Here is an 18,131-nt window from a genome sequence, read left to right as displayed (position 1 = left end):
TTTACCATTTCCCTAAGAAATAGGGTGTTTTCGAGTCCACAAAGCCTTAAAATGTTCTTAACTTGCTCTTAGTATTTCGGCCATCGAAGCCTTATGTTCTTATATAGTTCGTTCTTATAAAAAAACGTGAAGCTCCTTTTCTCTCGAATAGAAACTGTTGCTTAGTCAGAAATCTTTTATTTTGGTTTACTGATAGAACACTACTTAAAGATGGATAGATGACGTAGATGATGATATACATTTGCTAATACCATTGGCTCCTGGTCGGAAATTAATGTAGCCAGGGAGAAAGATCGCTTACACTGATCTCTGACTACTTGACTGGATCGGGATTCTTATATAATAGGAAGTGTGTCAATTTTAAGGGGCGACAATCCATCTTGTATTCAATTCTGGTTGTCAACAGCTGGGTTCGAATACTTTGAAATTCGAATTATTTGAAAATTCAGTGGAGTCTCCATAACTCGAACACGCACGGGGAATAGTAATTTGTTCGACTTAGAGAAATTTCGAGTTATGGAGTAAGGTTAATAAGACATTGTTGACTGAAGGGACCATATAAATTTCGGATTTGTGGAAGTTGCTTCATTCAATATTATCTTTAATGACAAGAAAGGAAAGAAAGGATTGTTTTTGTTTCTGTTTCTGTCCAAAACTCTTTGGGGCCCCTTACCTCTAAAACATCGGAAAGCCAACGTGGAACAAGTTGCATCATGTTTTCAAGCTTATGCATCTCTATGAGTATGACCCTCTATGCTATGCTGTTATCTTTTCTTTTTCGCTTGAACATTTTCATATTTTCACTCAGCATGTTTCCAACTAGCTATGTGCTTGTTTATTTCTTTTTCAAAAATCTTTTTCGATAGTGTTGATAGTTTCTCCCAATAGATACGCTTTCATTATAATTTCCAAATTATTTTCTCAAAAATGTTTAATTTAATCATCAGGTAGTATAGCTTGTTTTTTCGTGATTTTTTCATTGCTTTTGTAAAAGAACTTCTGTTTTGTAGTTGTGGTGAGTTGAATGAAAAATAAATGAAAATATTATAAGAAAAATATAAAAAGGTTAAAGGGTATCAGATGTCCTTTTTAGAGCTCTTAGTCCCGGGGGGTACTAGGTTTGCGGGGTACTAGGTTTGCGGGGTGACGTGTATTTCCAAACCAAAAATCGAAAATCGACCCTTTAGAGAGAGTAAAAATTGGCATTTTCGGGACCCTTAGAGAGACTTTTCTCAAAACTTTTGTCGATTTTCACTTGCTTTTTGTCCAAATATTGGAAGTGTGAAAATCCTTATGACTCGCACATACCCGGTACCCATTTTGCCTAAGTACCCCTCCCCCCCGGGCTCTTAGTCCTATTTTAGATGACCTTCTTTTCGCCCTGTCTAACCTCAGCGGAAACTAAAGTGGGCAGAATTTGGCTGTCTAAAGACAATGCATTGCCCTCGTTTGAAGTTATATAATGATTTCTTAAAAAAATTTTTCAAGCAAACTTTTTACCGCACACAATCTGCCTTCTTCTGTTTGCCTATTTCAAGAATTAGAATAACAGGGCAGGAAGCCGATCGTCTAGACTAGAGGTTATACACTCTTTTTTCATATAACATCTTGGTTAAGGCTTAGCTGCTCTTAATTGTTTGAAATGTTCAGGCTTAAATTTTCTTCTTAATACGCTCAGTTTTTTTACTTAGAAATAAAAAAAATTTTGTTTAAAATCTGTTAAAATCAGTACTTTCTTAATAATTTCTGAAAAATAGGGATCAGATTGTTTTAATTTGTTCTTATATTATAGGTTGTTAGGTTTTGGCCAATTTTCAGCCTCGTGTTCTTTTGAAATTGTTCCGGGGGGGGGGGGGGTTAAGGCCAAAATGGGTGCTGGGTATGTGCAGACGGTAAGGGTCGGTTTTTCACCTTTCAAAGTCTCTCTAAAGCTTTTTTCACATGTACGTAAAATTTCACTTAAGACCTTACGGAAAATCGTTCGTAAGGCTGTCTTATGGGAATTTCCCCGATATTATGTAGAGTTTTTATTGATTAAGAGGGTCTTACGTGACTTTTCCTTCCGTTCAAAACTACATAAGGCCTTAAAACACTACGTAAGCTTAGGGAAATTCCCCACTCTTCAAGGTCTTAAGTAAAATTTTACGTACATGTGAAAAAGCTAAAGAGTCGAATGTAGTAACAAAGAAAGCAAATACACGTTTTTTTATAAGAACATCCAAAATTTTCTTAACTTTTTGAGTTTTAAGCCTAAAATTGTTATTAACATTTTCTTATTTTCACCAATTCTTGAGTATTTTTGTCCATTTTCCTACGAAATTGGGTGTTCTAAGGTCTCGAATCCTTATATGCTTATAAAGTTTGTTCTTATAAAAGAAACGTGTAGCAAATTTAGATGTGTTTGGCCTAAACTAGACGTCATGGCATTTTTTCTACAAAGTAACGTCCATTCCACTTTGCGACTTTTTCGAATGTTTTGAGCCCAGGTTTTCGGGCTCCAACCCTTGTACCCCCCTCCCGGGGAAATTGTTCTTATAAAAAGAGCGTGAATACTAGGAACAGGTTAGTGGAAGGGAATGTTGTAGCAAAGAAAGCAAATACACATTTTCTTATAAGAATATCCAAAATTTTCTTAACTTTTTGAATTTTAAGTCTAAAATTGTTCTTAACATGTTAACCTTTCTCTATTTTGCGGGTCAAAATTACTGGTTATTTCAAATCACTTAGGAATAATAGGAAGGTCAGAATCAATGATAAACCAAAAAATTTATTCCTCTCTGATCGCTAATTAAAGGAAATTAGTTTCAATCAGTGATCCCGACCTTCACGTTATTCCGATCTCTAAAGAAGGCTGTCGAAATTAGAAAAGGGATGTCGATATCAGGCCAACTTACGGTACTAAACTAGCAAGGAAATGAAGAGATGCTCAAACTATATAGTAATTAAATAAACAAAACAAAAATATAAAATAAATTAGAAATAAACGAAATCATGAATAACACAACAGATTCTTCGTCCCTACAAATTACGGACCACGTGGATAAATATGGCGCCATTTTTGTTGTCACTCAACTCACATCCCTTCTTTTATCACTGGCCGTTCAATACGCTATCTACAAAGCCCGAATCGTGGATAATAATTATCGATTAGTTCGTTTTTCATCAATTTCGGATTCGCTTTATGTCTTCACAGCTATGCTTTTAGCTTTAGTAGCTATCTTAAAGAATGGACAAAAACCGAACCGGCTTCTATTGGTGACGCTGAATTTTTCGATATATCTGTGGAACAGTTTGTCATTGATCATTAGTGCACTGATCTCGATTGACCGCTGGATCGCTGTTAGATATTGTTTGAGGTAAGCTTTTGTTCTCGTCTTCTTGTAAATCTTTTAACATCAGAAATTCACTTTTTATCCGGGAATTGAAAGCGTAAGTTTTCGAGTTAATTGATAAAGGATCTTATACCCTCCCCCTCCCCTATTCAAAATACCTTTCTGGATTTATAACATAAAAACCTTACAAATACTTATTTCAAATAAATGTCCCTCCTAGAGGGGAGGCGTTTACTCAAAGAGGGTGTTTTATTTGAGGGGACGTTTATTGAAAACTTTTCCTTTAGGGAGGGGCGTTTATTTAAAGCATCGTGGTAACTTTACTGTTGTTAATTTATCCTTCTTCGCGACGTTTTTTTTTCAGGTATCATGGGATTGTTACCAAAGGAAAGATCAATAAAATCCTTCTCCTCATTCTTCTACCGATCATCCTTATCTATGGGTGTATGTTTTATTTGGACCGTAATGTTAATAACATACTAACACATAATGAGCATATTTATATAAGTCCTCTTATCATGGGAACCTCAACGACCATCAGGACAGTCTGTGTCGGCATTATGCTTGTCCTCGGTAAAAAAACGATTCAATGTCGGAACCAGAACGAGGCTCGAATCAGAAATATTACGAACCTACATGGAAATGAGGCTGAAGAACTAAATTTATTGAAAATCATGAAACGTGGTGTTAAAGATGTTTTTAGAGTTAATATATGGACTTGTGCGTTTTTGCTGCCGATGACTTTTGTCTCGATTATTATTCTTATGGGCCTGGGACCCGTACTTGGGTCGCTGATATTTGAGATAAATGCTGTTTGCGTCACGTCTTACACTGTTGCCAACCCGATTATTTATTTGTTTTGCTTCTCCAAAATCAGAGAATTCTGGGCTCGATTAATACGAGATTCTTTGTCTCAGTTATACAAACAAATAACATCTTGGTTGTTTTTAAAATTTTTGACTCGATTATTTAGAAGACTTGTTGACTTGCTTACCCCACATTTAAAAGAATCATACTGTGTTACCCAAACGATCAAAAACAAAGCTTAATGATGTGGAAAATGGCAAACTCAAACCCAGACCCTTAGTTGGATTTTATATGATTCTGAAAGCACTAACGATTGTGCCACGCCGTTCAGTTAAAAAAACAAAAAGCGGTGCAAATTGCTCTGGGTATGGAGATTGGAAGAATGTCAATGTCAGAATGAAAACTTACAACTTTTATTTTTGAGTGATTCAATTTCCTGTGTGAATTCCTGAGTAGTGGTGCAAGCTAAAGGTACCATGGTATGTTGAAAACCTTTGTTCTTCGAGAAGTGGCTGGAATTTTCCCTAAATTATACATGGTAAAAAATCCTAACAAAATCTCACCTTTTCGCCCGTAGCCGCCGATTGCCGCGCGGGCATTTTTTTTTTCGTTTTACCACTCTAAAACCGTCCCAGTCTTTTTTCGCACCTAAAGACAATAGAAAATAGTGTAAAAATAGGATTGCATCGAGTTTAGGGTGGTAAATTAGATAATAAATTGGCACGCGCCTGGCCGCGCGACTACGCTCGAAAAGGTGTATTGTCTAGCACAGCCAACTCTCTCTAATTTGAATCCTGTTAGTAATAATGCCAACTTAAACATCGGTCTCTTCTGCTGGAAAAAACTCCCTGTAATTCGATATTTTTTTGTCCCATGAAAATCGAATTAGAGAGAGTCCACCTATATGGTAAAATGAGCTTTTCGGTAAAAATCGTAACCGGGTCCGAGGAATTAGTAGAACTTTCCAAAACTAACCAACAGCCTAAAAGTCCATAAAAGTTTTTCATGCTTTCTTTAAGTTAGGTAACTTCTGCCATTATGGAAGCAAACGTTCGATTGAATAAAATGACACAAAAATGTCGAATTCATGGATAAAATGAAAAATTGAACACAAAATTAGTAGAACTTTCCAAAACTAACCAGCAGGCTAAAAGTCTATAAAAGTTTTTCATGTTTTCTTTAAGTTAGGTAACTTCTGCCATTATGGAAGCAAACGTTCGATTGAATAAAATGACACAAAAATGTCGAATTCATGGATAAAGGAAAAATGAACACAAATTAGTAGAACTTTCCAAAACTAACCAACAGGCTAAAAGTCTATAAAAGTTTTTCATGTTTTCTTTAAGTTAGGTAACTTCTGCCATTATGGAAGCAAACGTTCGATTGAATAAAATGACACAAAAATGTCGAATTTATGGATAAAATGAAAAATTGAACATAAAATTAGTAGAACTTTCCAAAACTAACCAACAGGCTAAAAGTCTATAAAAGTTTTTCATGCTTTCTTTAAGTTAGGTAACTTCTGCCATTATGGAAGCAAACGTTCGATTTGCGTAAGGGATCGCTTCTACAGATTCGAACGTTTGCTTGAGGAAGACACGATATATTGTTTGATAACTTTGGAAATCAAGTGACATTTTGAATTGTAAACCTTGAATGTGCAAACGTTGAAAGTGCTATCCAGTTTATAGTAAGGAATCGGTGGTAATCATACCACTGCGCTCTGATAAAACACCCCTGTCTCATAGAATAAAAAATCCTATTGAAATCCCGATGGGGATAGAAATTCTATTGTTCCAAGGTTAGAAAATTCAGTGGGATGATTCTGGAGTACATTTTTTAAACATTGAATTTGGAATAGGGATGAAATCCAAGTTCCAGGGTATTTTCCCATTGGGGACTAAAAATTTGCCAAATCATCCAGTGGGGCTGGGATACCAGCGGGTCTGTGACACAGGGGTGTGATAAAGATTTTCTGTTGGTCCAAAACTTTCAACGTTTTTGCGCGTGTAACCAATCAGTCCTGACTACTCATGATTCATTTCGCCCCTGAAATGGTCTATTATAGATTCTTTTCATAATAGTGTCGCACACGGAGATTTATGTGTGGAACTCCCTGGATATTTCACCAGACAGTTTCACTAAACCCCGAGGCGCAGTGTACCCTGAAAGAATACAATTTAAGAAGATAGTAAATGGACGATAGTAACTTCGATCGAATGAATTTTATATTTACATAAAAGTGATCACTAATATTTCAATAACTCCAAATAACTGTTCCTTAATATAGTTGTCTAAAAAATCGATAACACGATAATATCTCCAATTGATGTTATGGAAGGTTCCAGATCTAAATCAGTAACAAGTCTCTTTACTAATAGTACGGTTCGTAACTCTCTAGCTTTCCAGCATGTTTCGACTCTCCAGCACGCTTCCGACTCTCAGCACGCTTCCGACTCTCAGCACGCTCTCCGACTCCAATAATGATTTTATAGTTTTTAGTTCTATGAGTATTTAGAGGACTGGATTTAGAGCCTGGGATCAATAGTCACGTTGGTTTAGTTGTCCGCGTCCATTCATTTGGTTGGGATTGCTTCCTCGATCCCAGCTCATAAATCTTTCAGTGTTGTGCGTAGATTGATTCAGTCTCTTGGTTTTGTTCTCGATTATCTCAGTGTGTCAGTGGTATGTAAGATATTAGTCACGCTTGGGCTAACGGGGTTGCAGTCATTGAGTTTCAAGCCCGAAGGGCTAGAGGTCAATCTCTAACCTTTCTCAGGCAAGAAAAATTGAAGCCTTAAAATATGCGCCGTATTTTTGATGACGGATTAAATCTAGCAATTCCTTTGTTTTCGAGTGATATATTTTTAAAAATGAAGCAGTAAATTTTAGTTTCAATCTGTCATTTGTGTAAAAACCAGGCGGGTCGCTCAAGGCCGCGCAACTTTGGTATGATTTGTTGGCTTCAAATCCTACCAAGGAGATTGACCTCTAGCCCTTCGGGCTTGAAACTCAATGGTTGCAGTCCGTTTTCCTCGATGATCTTCATGCGTAAATCTATTCAACGTGAATGGTATATGATGATTTTCCATTGACTGAATGCTGGTAGCTAGAGAAGGTCTTTTCATGGTCTATTCCTGCGTAAGCACGTTGGACTTGAATGGATAATGTAGATTGTTTATTTTGGGATGAGTGATGTTTTCTCAAAATATCTCTACTGTCACAATAGCTTTGTATTGCATTATAATAAATAGTAATCGTATGCTTAACTTACACGTGAAAATGTGCGTCAGCCGGGAATCGAACCCGGATCTATTGCTTGGAAGGCAACAATGCTAACCTTTACACCACCGACGCTTGAAAGAGGGCTACAATTTTAAAAGTATAATCTTAATAACTTTCAAACAGTTAAATGTGGTTTTAATGTTTGTTTAAACTGTTGAGGTCAGGAAATCTTAACAGGTTTGCTGAAAACTGTTTAAAGCTTTAATAGTGGATCTTTTTCTCAAGCGTCGGTGGTGTAAAGGTTAGCATTGTTGCCTTCCAAGCAATAGATCCGGGTTCGATTCCCGGCTGACGCAGCTTTTTAACCCTTAATGATAGGGTCTATCCCTACAATAAATTTTGTCCTCATTTCCAATTATCCTCAATCTTGTCTGTCAGTTTGATATGAATATAAATAGAATTTTGAGAAGATTTTAATATGATCGCTGTAGATGACGGCTTAGCTGAAATCGTGGAATCGATCATGCCTCCGCATTGCTTTTTTGCCTGAAAACGATCTAAATTGGTTCTAAATAAATGTTTCAATTGATGGTCTTTGGTGCGTGTTCTACTTCAGCCAATCACATTCCTAACTAAAGATGTTCATTTAATATTTATCCGAAATCTGGATACAAAGCTTCAAAGGTTACTGACATCTTGAGCAGTTTTACAGTTTTAAGCCAATTCAGGGATTTCTAAAATTTTTAGCGTTGTATGTCACTAATTTTGAATTTAAACAATAGAAGAAGTGGCAAACGCAAACGCCTTGGCTATTTTAGAGTCTATTATGAATTACGCAGTAGTGGATTAAGTAGAACGGGCTTGCGTTTTCTTAGCACTGACGTAAATAAACCAGCTGCGCTGGAAAGTCAGCCCTAATAGCTTAGATGGATTAGAAGTCAAGCAAGATGAAGATCCGAGGAGACTTGAGGTCCTAACGCTGTAATAATCGCTCGTGGTCTCTTTCACTGTACATCCTTTCAATGTACATAATTTTACATCATTTAAATGTACCGGTACATTGAAAATCCCCTTTTTATCTGCTAAAAATGTGATCAATATTACATGACTTATTACATGACTATAAGTATGAAAGTATTTAACGGCCTTGAAATTAACACGCAAAATATTAACACAAATTTTATTGCTTTTTCAAGGACACCACGGCTGGTTTTAATTAAAGAGGTTTTAATTAACACGAAATTTCCCAATTCGTGTTAATTACACATCTCCTAATATTCATGTAATAATTAAGTTCTTTTTCTCCCTTTCAGAAAGCGATCATCGACATGGATTGGTCACCGATTTCAGCCGTCATGTTTGCTGCGGTCACGGAAAAACAAATTGAAGTCTGGGACCTCAGTATTAACACGTAAGTCATTTTTTATACAAGAACATCCAAGTTTTTTTAAGCTTAAAAATGTTCTCATATTCACAGCTTGCGTCTTCTATGTGCTATTAGGGTGTTTTGAAAAGAGAGAAGGGCGCTCAAAATTGAAGGTGTTCTCTCGGCGACCGTAGTGCAGTGGTATGCGGAGCATCCGCCTACGGTTCGCAAGATTGTGGGTTCGACCCCCAGCCGGGTCATACCAAAGATTCCCAAAATAGTACTTGATACCTTTTTGCTTGATACTCAGTAATTAAGAGAAGGATCAAGGGTAAGTTGAGCAATCCAGGGATAAAGAGTGGCGGCCTCCCCTACCTTAGGGTCGATAGCTATCGAAAGAGGAGTCTTCGGGTCGCCTCTGACTGCTGTCGCAGACTTACTTTAGCGGTGTCTTCTTGGTTTGACGGTTTAGAAATCTAACAAGACGGCTTGTTATTTTACTCGACTAGGCCTTTGGCCTCCGAGGAAAAACCAATAGCCGCCCACTTCCTTCTTCTAAAACACCATATTGAAAGTAGGTTTTATGTGGGAATTTCAGTATGTTTTATCTTTGCTCTGCCGTGTCGAGGTTGCCAGGAGATGACTTTGCTGGCAAGTTCCTCTGTTATTACAATCGAGGAAATAAATGTTGGTCAGAAATGCTTTTTCAAGACAATTTTGCCCCAAAACTCAATGTTAGGGTCAAATTATACAAAAGAAATGACGGGATTTCCATCAAACAACATTGCTGGGCACGAGGAATTATCGTATAATTTCATTAAATTTTCGGCCAACATATTATTATCCCAATTGTAGTAATTCTCGAATTAGCGAGAGTTAACTGTAGCTGTACCATATAAATGGTATTGAACTTATTGCTTCTACAGGTTGGATCCGTTGTTGGTCAATTTGCCGGTCACCGAAGTCAATTTGACGTCTGTTAAATTCGCCCTCAATTCTGAGGTATGTCTTTGTTCTATCAATTCATGATATGCACCACTTGAGAGTCTTTTGAGAACTTTAAAAATTTTCCACCCCATACGTCACTTAAACAATAGAAAAAGTGACGTATTGGGTGGAACAAAAACAGAAAAGTTGCATATTTTCGTGAAGCCCACTGCAATTGGTGCATATCATGAATACATCTAACGACCCCGACACTACAAAATGTTTGAGTTTGGTTTTATCAGGGTCATATGCACAGACCTTTATAAACACTATGATCTTTGATCGAAGTTTTTCTGAAAGTGGTACCCGCAAAGAAGCCTTTTGTAGTGTTAAGATTTTGCCTAACGTCCAACGGCGCTACATCACAAGTATTCAAAGAAAAGTAGTTCTAGCGCTCTCGGTGCTATTGCACCCATACAGATTTGTAAATATAGGGTACCATTTTCAAATAATACTCCAATCAAAAGATTTTGCTTGGCCGGAATTGAGAAACTTGGCCCAGGGTTTACGTAAAGCTCAGTGGTCATATTCACTGACCTTTATAAACCCTATACATCCGAGACGGTTCGGAAACTCTGTGTGAACGTCAAAAAACAAGACGTTACAAAGCTAATCTCATGGCTGATTGAAATTTGATTGACTTTTTTGCTTACGTTAATTTTTAATCTCCTGCGAACTTGTGATTTCCCTCCTAGCTTTCGTGATTTCCCTCCTAGATTTTGTTATTTCCCGCAAAAGTGAAATTTCCATCCTTTGGAAATTCGTCACCTTTTTCGAATTTCTTACTAACTTTGAAGGCTTATAGAATTTCAATTCAAACCCTGAGATTAACCAGGAATGCCATGCTTGTTTTCGTGAAATTCTGGATAAATTACCCTCCGTCAAGTTTCGAAATGTTTTAAATTTTCCTCATTGCACTCGGGAAATTTCGAAAAATTTCAAAATTGACCTCGGGAAATTTGTCCCTCACAACCATGATATTTCATAACAGGTCGAAACGCTTTCGCTCCACTGTCTTGATCGGAACGGAACTGAATTCGTTCCGAAATGAGTATCAACCCTTCCTATCCGTAACAAATACCATACCGAAGTGTTGCCGAAACCGCAACGTCTGAACATGGCCATACTCTTTGACACAAATGAACTACGGCTGTAATAATAGATTAAGCCTTTAAAGGTTTTCTTTTGTCTGTACAATTTGTTACATTGCCATTTTTGGTCATTTTAGCCTAGGGCTGAGGGCTGTAAATTTTGGTCGTGGAACATATATGGAAATTCTGAACACATCGATTTTTAGTTTGAATCCAGACCTCGTTCGAAACCGCAGGTAGTATGGTATATATAAGCACCAATTTGTTAGTGGATGTTACAGCCTAATCGAAAAAAGTCGAGATTCAAGATTTTTGGTCCAGTAGAAAGAATCTTCATTTTTTTCTCCTTCACTTTTAATCTTCATTTTCAATTTATTGCCCCGCAGGGGCTTTTGTTGCTTCACGTAGCGGACCTGCTCGCCAGAAAAATATTCATGATTCAGATTCATGTTGTTTCTTCCGATTCTGAGCGGGCCGCGCGCGGTTAAAAAATGTTCGCGCGCGATATCTCTTTTGCTGCTACTTGTATTGATTTCCTAGCTATGCACGGACAGAGAAGGTAGCTTCCCGTCTGCACTGCCAGTCCACACAGCTAAAAGCTTTCACAAACAGCACACAAGATTTTATTTTTGCTTGGTTAATATCTTTTTAACGTAGTTGCTCAACTGGATTTACTTGAGGGACATTGTTTGCTACTGAATGAATAACTATCAAACTACTGATATTAGATCAAACCTTATACAATTGTCAGAATGGACGATGGACATCTTCAATGACAGTTTGTTACTACACACACACAGACAGAGTGTTATGCGCTGCTCTAACGAAACCCTGCTGATATTATAAAGGCATAGACAAAAGGGAAATTGACCGTTAATTCATATTGTTTACCTATATAGTGATTTCATTTTGAAGGAAATTAAATTGAAATTTTTGGTGGAAAGACAAAACCCAGAGTACCCTATAATTATATGGATATTGCATGCGCCGAAAGTAATTTTTCAAAGAGTAAGCCTTGCGCCAAAACGTGCCAAAAACTGGTACCAACATCGAGTTTCTTACAAAAGGTTTAGTGAGTGAGACATGCCAATGAAAATATACTATGACTAACATGAACTGATTCATTCTCGTGGACATTTGAAGCACAGTGTTACAGCAAAAAAAAATGGTTGTGCATGGGAAGCAGCGAGCAGAAAAATGTAAACAGAAGCGGAAAAAAAGCCGAAAACGATGGATTATGAAGTATTTGATGCTATTTTGTGAATAATTCTTTACGCCAATATTGAAGCTTAAAAAGCAAACTTTGAAAATGCTGTTTATGTCACTGTGTCAGAACGGTACTTCGATATGTAATGTACGCCGAAGATTTTCAGCCTCATATTATGAACAGACTCGAACACTCTCTCTACTAATACCCCCACGGCACATTGTACCGTATTGATGTTGAACGCAGGAGTATACTTTGCTCAAATCAAATCTGAACAAACTTTTTGACTTTTTAGAACCAGACGTCCAATAAAATACAAACACAATGTTGTACCTACCTGTGAAGTGAAAAGTTTTTAACCATGTTGACGGTGGTTACAACAGGACACGGTATCTGAAAATTCCCCTGGCAATTTTGAGAGCAACTATCAAATTCATATCTTTAGTAACCATGAAGAAATTTTATTCTAACTGAAAACTTTTTGCAGAAACACGTATAAAGATTGTTAAAGTTTTTCAGATAATTTTCAGTAACCTTTGATACAAATAAATTATATCTACAGTATGCCACCAGTCCAAAGTTACTTACTTTTTAAATTTCAAATCAAATGACTGAAATTATATTCAATTTCATTTTCAAATTCACCTTTTAATCTGCATTATGTATATTCTTTATGAAAGGGAAGCACTTTCAGTTTCACAGTACACATTCTTATGTTTGGGTTTTCAAAAGGGATTTTTATTAGATTTTTATCTTGTGATTGAAGAAAATCAACTTTGATATCATTCTAGTTCTTAATATGTTGCGAAACCTGTAATGGTTTTAATTTAAGTCACTTTGCATCAGAAAGGGTAGATTAAACATGTTTTTTTGGATTGACACTTTCGTTATGTATGGATCTTACTGAGAAAATTTTAACCGCATCGGCTCGTGCTTCTTAACTTTAAACAGCTCTAGTAACATTGAGCACTTTTTATGAAGACTCATTTCACCAATTTATAGTCTGATTATGATTCCCTTGCTCTCTTCATGACTAAGTTCCTCTGGGCTAATATCTGCTATCGGCGGGGCATTCATAGCGACAGCTAATTGCTAGTTTAAATATTTTAAAGTCTTTAAATAATACGCTCAAAATTATCTCATGATTATATGATTTTCTAAAGTTTAAAGCGACGTCAAAAAATCGACTATTTGGAGCCCGAAAACCTGGCATCCAAACATTCGAAAAAGTCGCAAAGTGGAATAGTCATCACTGCGAAGAAGAGAAAAAGCCGTGTGACGTCTAGTACCTTATCGGGGAAAACCTCGTCGGGGAAAATTTTCGTCGGGGAAAAATATTCGTCACTTGCTGGTAGTTGGTAAACGCATTAAGGCCGGGGGAAATTTTCGTCGGGGAAAAATATTCCTCACTTGGCCAAAATTTCGTCACTTTTCCTCGACGAAGTTTTCCCCGATAAGGTATGGGCTATTAAAATCTCCGCTAAATTTTAGAAAATTGATCATTTGCCAAATAAAATCTCCGTCTAAAATCTTATCCTAACCAATCGCCAAAATTTGCATTCATGTCCTCTTTTTTTTCAAAGGCCCTTTCATGGCATTGACATTTTAACTTAACGTTGATCTGTGAATTAACTTTTCTCATTATTTCAAATTTACAAGATGTAATATTATTCAAGTGTCATTTTTAACGATATCGTGTGAGAAAGAGGTTTTTGTCGGTTTTTATTGTGTCCAATTTTAAGCCATTTTAGAAAAAGCGTCAAAGCAAGATACTTATGTTGCTCATAAACCCTTCGTGCACAGCACCCTCTCAAGATTTACATGATCACTGACCCTAAAATGTTTACCAATGTTTAAAAATGGATTTCATTTAATTTGAAATAAATATAATTTGTAAATCTTTAATCGAAAAAAACATCAAAACCCTTCCCAAAAGTAATTACGTTCTCGAGTCTTCTAAGCCAATCAAATTCTCTGCCGATCAAAACATTTCTGAGTTCATCGCCAATCAGATCTATAAAAAAAGGTTCGGAAAACTGTTTTTCATCGTTAGGTTTCCGGGCTATGATACTTACGGTGGAGTCTCTATAACTCGAACATGCGAGATCTAGAAATGTTCGGGTTAGAAATACTTCCTTATTTATAAGTGTTCGTTATGAGGGACCAGGAAAAAGGTCGATATAAACGGCTGATTTTATGATACTTTGTACTGTTTCATCTCAGCGACGTAAAGAAAAGGCTAATATAAATTTCATTTAAAAAAGTGTTCACTTGTATCAAATTAGCATTTCCTTTTTTATCAAATTAGCACTTACAAAAGCCTTAAAAGATTCTTAAAAAATCTGATCTTCCGTTTTCGGTTTTTGAACGTGATTGCTAATGAATTTTTCGACGGTTATTTAGAAAAGTAGTTGGAGAAAAAAACTCTTTTGTTGAACACAATGTCGACCCTCTTCCGCCGTAAAATACGAATGTCTTATGAACAAAATTCATGGAACCTGCCACGGATCACCACGCAGCGTTAAAAAACCTGCAGAAATCAGAAATCGACCCATACACGTTTGTTTTTTTTTATACCTGTCCTGTTCTGTTCTGTAAAATACACAAACATGTGCCAATTGTTTGGGTCTGAGATTCAAATCCATTTTTGACCCCTAAACTACAATTGTGCAAAGTCTCATGCTTGTACGCCTTTGTGCACAATGTTAATGACTTTTGGCACATTAAGACTGCACTACTAATCAACATTTTTACAATAGAATTTTCAATAGAAGTGATCGTTGAACTTTGAGTAATCAGAAAAGTTGTTTTTCCATCTCTTTCCATTCCTCTGGGTGACCCTTAGAGAGACTTTTTGGAAAATTTTTCTTCGATTTTTGAAAAAAGTGGTACCCTTAGAGAGACTTTTTCACAATTTTTTCTCTGGAAATCAAAAAATTTCCTAAAAATCGTGAATTTTCCGACCCTTAGAGAGACTTTGGAAGGTTAAAAAACTGACCGTCCCTTACCATCCACACATACCCAGCACCCATTTTGGTCACGTGGTTCAGGAGGGGGAGATAAATGTACTTTCTTTTGTTTAAAAATGCTGTGTAAGCAAATAGTAAGGGGATGCGTTAAATAATGTCCTTTAATTATTCTTTTTATTTCAAATCCATACAGGCGTTGTTGGTGGGTGATTGTGAAGGTCACGTGACCATTTATCAACTTCGTGAAATGAACCTCAATCAAGCTGCTATTAAGGCGAGTCATAAATTTGGAGATTTTTTGGACCCTTATCTTCCGAAGATAAACGTTGTAGCATAAGTAGAAAAAAAGCTCAATTTTTGCAATCGCAAATTTAACCGTTAAAAATTTCGAATTTTCAACCAAAAATACATTCAATGATATTTGACTATTTAAAGCTACAGACATTCTTGTTTCCACTGCAAATTATACCATGCCACCCATGGCAGTAAATATTATTGGGGTAAGTGAGATGTGCTCAGTCCAGCCGTGCTGTAGTTGCGCATTCTTTCCCTTTAGTTGACATCGCACACTTATAAGTAGCCTGGAGATCCATATGATAATTTCTTTATTTATATACTGATGGCGAAATGAATAAACTATACATCAGATTTAATAAAAAAGATGGATTCTCCTGTCTAGCTTGAAAAATATTAGAGTTCCTGGAATAAACTGACGTTAATTTGAATTATTATTTTCAGAATGATGGCTGGCTATCGAAAGTGGTCAGCAGTGCGGTATCACCAAATTCTGATGATACTATGGAAGAAAATAACGATCAAACGAATCAAGAAAATGGAGAAAATGTTGGACGATAAATTGATAATAAAATTTGCTAAATATTAATTTATTTTGAATTATTATTGCTTGACTTTTACGTGAAGTCTACGCAGCTTAAAACCACAATTACTGGAGCTAGGTGAATGAATATTTATTCTAAAAGGGTTAAGCCGTTAGAAAGAAAATGGGCTAGTTCATTTTTTACAAGATCAGTTTTAGTTTTTAATTTAACTACGTTTTATGTATGGAAGCCAAAAAAAATTTGGGTTGACTTGTTCCAAATTAATGTTAATTCTAGTTCCAGGATGTCATATTTTTCTAAATACCCTGGAACTTGCTTCTCATTTTAATGCTGACCTTTGATTTTACACTTGAAAAATGAGCCCCCTTGAATTCTTTTATTTTCCAAACCACCCTAGAAGTTACGTCGGTGTTTTTTTTAGAATGTACCAAATTGTCTTTTTAGGGTATCTCATGTTTAAGGCAACCTTTCTTAATGAAAACCTTTACATGAGTGTTTCAATTTATTTTGAGAAAAAGAGATAGGATGAAATATTCCGATTTTTTTAGTCCGGCTTTAATTGGATGAGTTGAACAGCTACAATTTAAGGACAAAATTAGGAGGTGAGAGCTTTCTTATGTGCGGATAGATGAAAAATCCCACAGTTAATTACTCATCATCTATGAAAGATCCCGTCTTGAAATTATACTCTCACATAGTGTACCATGTAAACTATTAGAAAATGTAAGCACAATGATGAAAGAAGTAGAAAAGGATGAGATATTCCAAAATTATTGATAAAAAACGGGTTGTCCGAAAGAATGTTTTAAAAACTAATGGATATTATTTTGAGGATGAAAACTACATGAGTGTAATAGTAAAGAGTGTATCTTTCAGGAAATAGCAATATATTTACCGAAAGAGTGACATAGGATGAAATATTCCACTTTTTATGTCACCCGAAATCGAAAATTGTGGAATTCTTCATCATTTTCTACTCCTTAAATTTAAATTTGAAAGTTTATGGTATCAACAGTAGATTTCCGAAGAGTTTAGATGATAAAACCGTTTTAAAAAACTACTATAGTAAAAATCAGAAAATCTTGATTTTCCGGAATATTTCGTCCCAAATTACTTCGAAACTTATATCATTGGAATCCTCGTGGAAAAATACGTAATTTCTCTGAAAATAAGGTCCGAAAATTCCTAACATCAAAGAAGATATCGCGAAAAAGATGATTTTAAAGATCTGTGAAAAGTCCATCAGGTACATTCTAAAAAAACACCGACTTACACATTCTCAACATATAGTAGGGTTAACTAATTCTGGAATACTCCAAAGATAATTTGACCAAAATGGTAATATAAACTGTAAATATGTTAGTAATAAGTCTTTTAAAATAGGGTATGATTGTATTTTTGATCAAAATGAAAGTGTAAAAATTAAATCTGGAAAGATGATGATGAAAGTTTGCACAAAATCGTGTATAAATATACCTTATTTTAATGTTTTGTTGTAATGGTACATTTGCTAATTGCGTAAATATATTGCGAATCGGTGTTTCGTACGTTATCAAGAATAGTGATTTACGTAATAGAATCCTTTGCTATTGATAGACCGTTTCATAAATTACGTTGCGAGCAACACCTGCCTCGTTTTGAAATTATTGCCATGTTGATTAACTCCTAGTGGATTTTATCAAAACTACTTCCCATTCATAAAAAAATCATTTAATCTCTCAAGGGACCATAATCACCATGGTTTTTTTTTTTAATACGAGGCAAGCGATGTTCGTGACGTAATTTATGAAAAAGTCTATTGTTACTACAATTTCCTCTAATTTTTCTAGAACTGTTCTGAGTCTTTGTGCGAGAATGCTCGGGTGAGTTAGGGCGTGTCTAGATTTTTAAAATCACAAATCCCGAATCCGCGACCAATAGCACCCATTTTCAGGAATTCACTTATGGATTTTTAGATGACCTATACCTTTAGGCTTCAGGACCCGGTTGTTACGTAATTAAATATTAACTTAAAAATTAATTATTAAAGAAAGTGTGAATTATGACGTCATCAAATTATGACGTCATAAATCGTAAAGTAGCTCTAACTCTATAAGTACATGTCAAATCTTTCTCAAATTTGGACCAAAGATGCATCTTAACGGTGCCAAACTTTTCAATGAAAAATATTTTGAAAATTTTGATGACGTCAGCAAAAAATTAAAAAATTCGAAAAATGCAATTTTTTGCTGACGTCATCAAATTTTTCCAAATTTTTTTTTTCAAAAAGGTAGATTTCAGTTAGATGCATCTTTGGTTCAAATTTAGG

General features: G+C 35.8%; 1 protein-coding gene and 2 non-coding genes across 3 annotated transcripts in view; 2 read left to right on the top strand and 1 right to left on the bottom strand.

Annotated features, from left to right (window-relative positions):
- The window catches only part of LOC136813206 (dynein axonemal intermediate chain 4-like), a 100,642-nt gene extending 84,615 nt beyond the window's left edge, over positions 1–16,027 (top strand). The window contains exons 21-24 of the mRNA XM_067069729.1: positions 8,678–8,775; positions 9,657–9,732; positions 15,178–15,258; positions 15,723–16,027. Of these exons, the coding sequence (XP_066925830.1) occupies positions 8,678–8,775; positions 9,657–9,732; positions 15,178–15,258; positions 15,723–15,839 (372 nt within the window). The 3' untranslated portion in view covers positions 15,840–16,027. The remainder of the gene's footprint in view (positions 1–8,677; positions 8,776–9,656; positions 9,733–15,177; positions 15,259–15,722) is intronic.
- Positions 7,425–7,496, bottom strand: Trnag-ucc (transfer RNA glycine (anticodon UCC)). Its single transcript has one exon. It is a non-coding gene; the product is annotated as a tRNA-Gly (tRNA).
- Trnag-ucc (transfer RNA glycine (anticodon UCC)) lies at positions 7,649–7,720 on the top strand. Its single transcript has one exon. It is a non-coding gene; the product is annotated as a tRNA-Gly (tRNA).
- Positions 16,028–18,131: the final 2,104 nt, after the last annotated feature.

This window comes from Clytia hemisphaerica, unplaced genomic scaffold (genome assembly GCF_902728285.1).
Source record: "Clytia hemisphaerica strain Z4C2 unplaced genomic scaffold, Clytia hemisphaerica genome assembly, whole genome shotgun sequence".
NCBI classification, from domain to species: Eukaryota; Metazoa; Cnidaria; class Hydrozoa; order Leptothecata; family Clytiidae; genus Clytia; species Clytia hemisphaerica.
The sequence above is the reverse complement of the archived record's forward strand: the minus strand, read 5'-3'. Positions and strand labels throughout refer to the sequence as shown.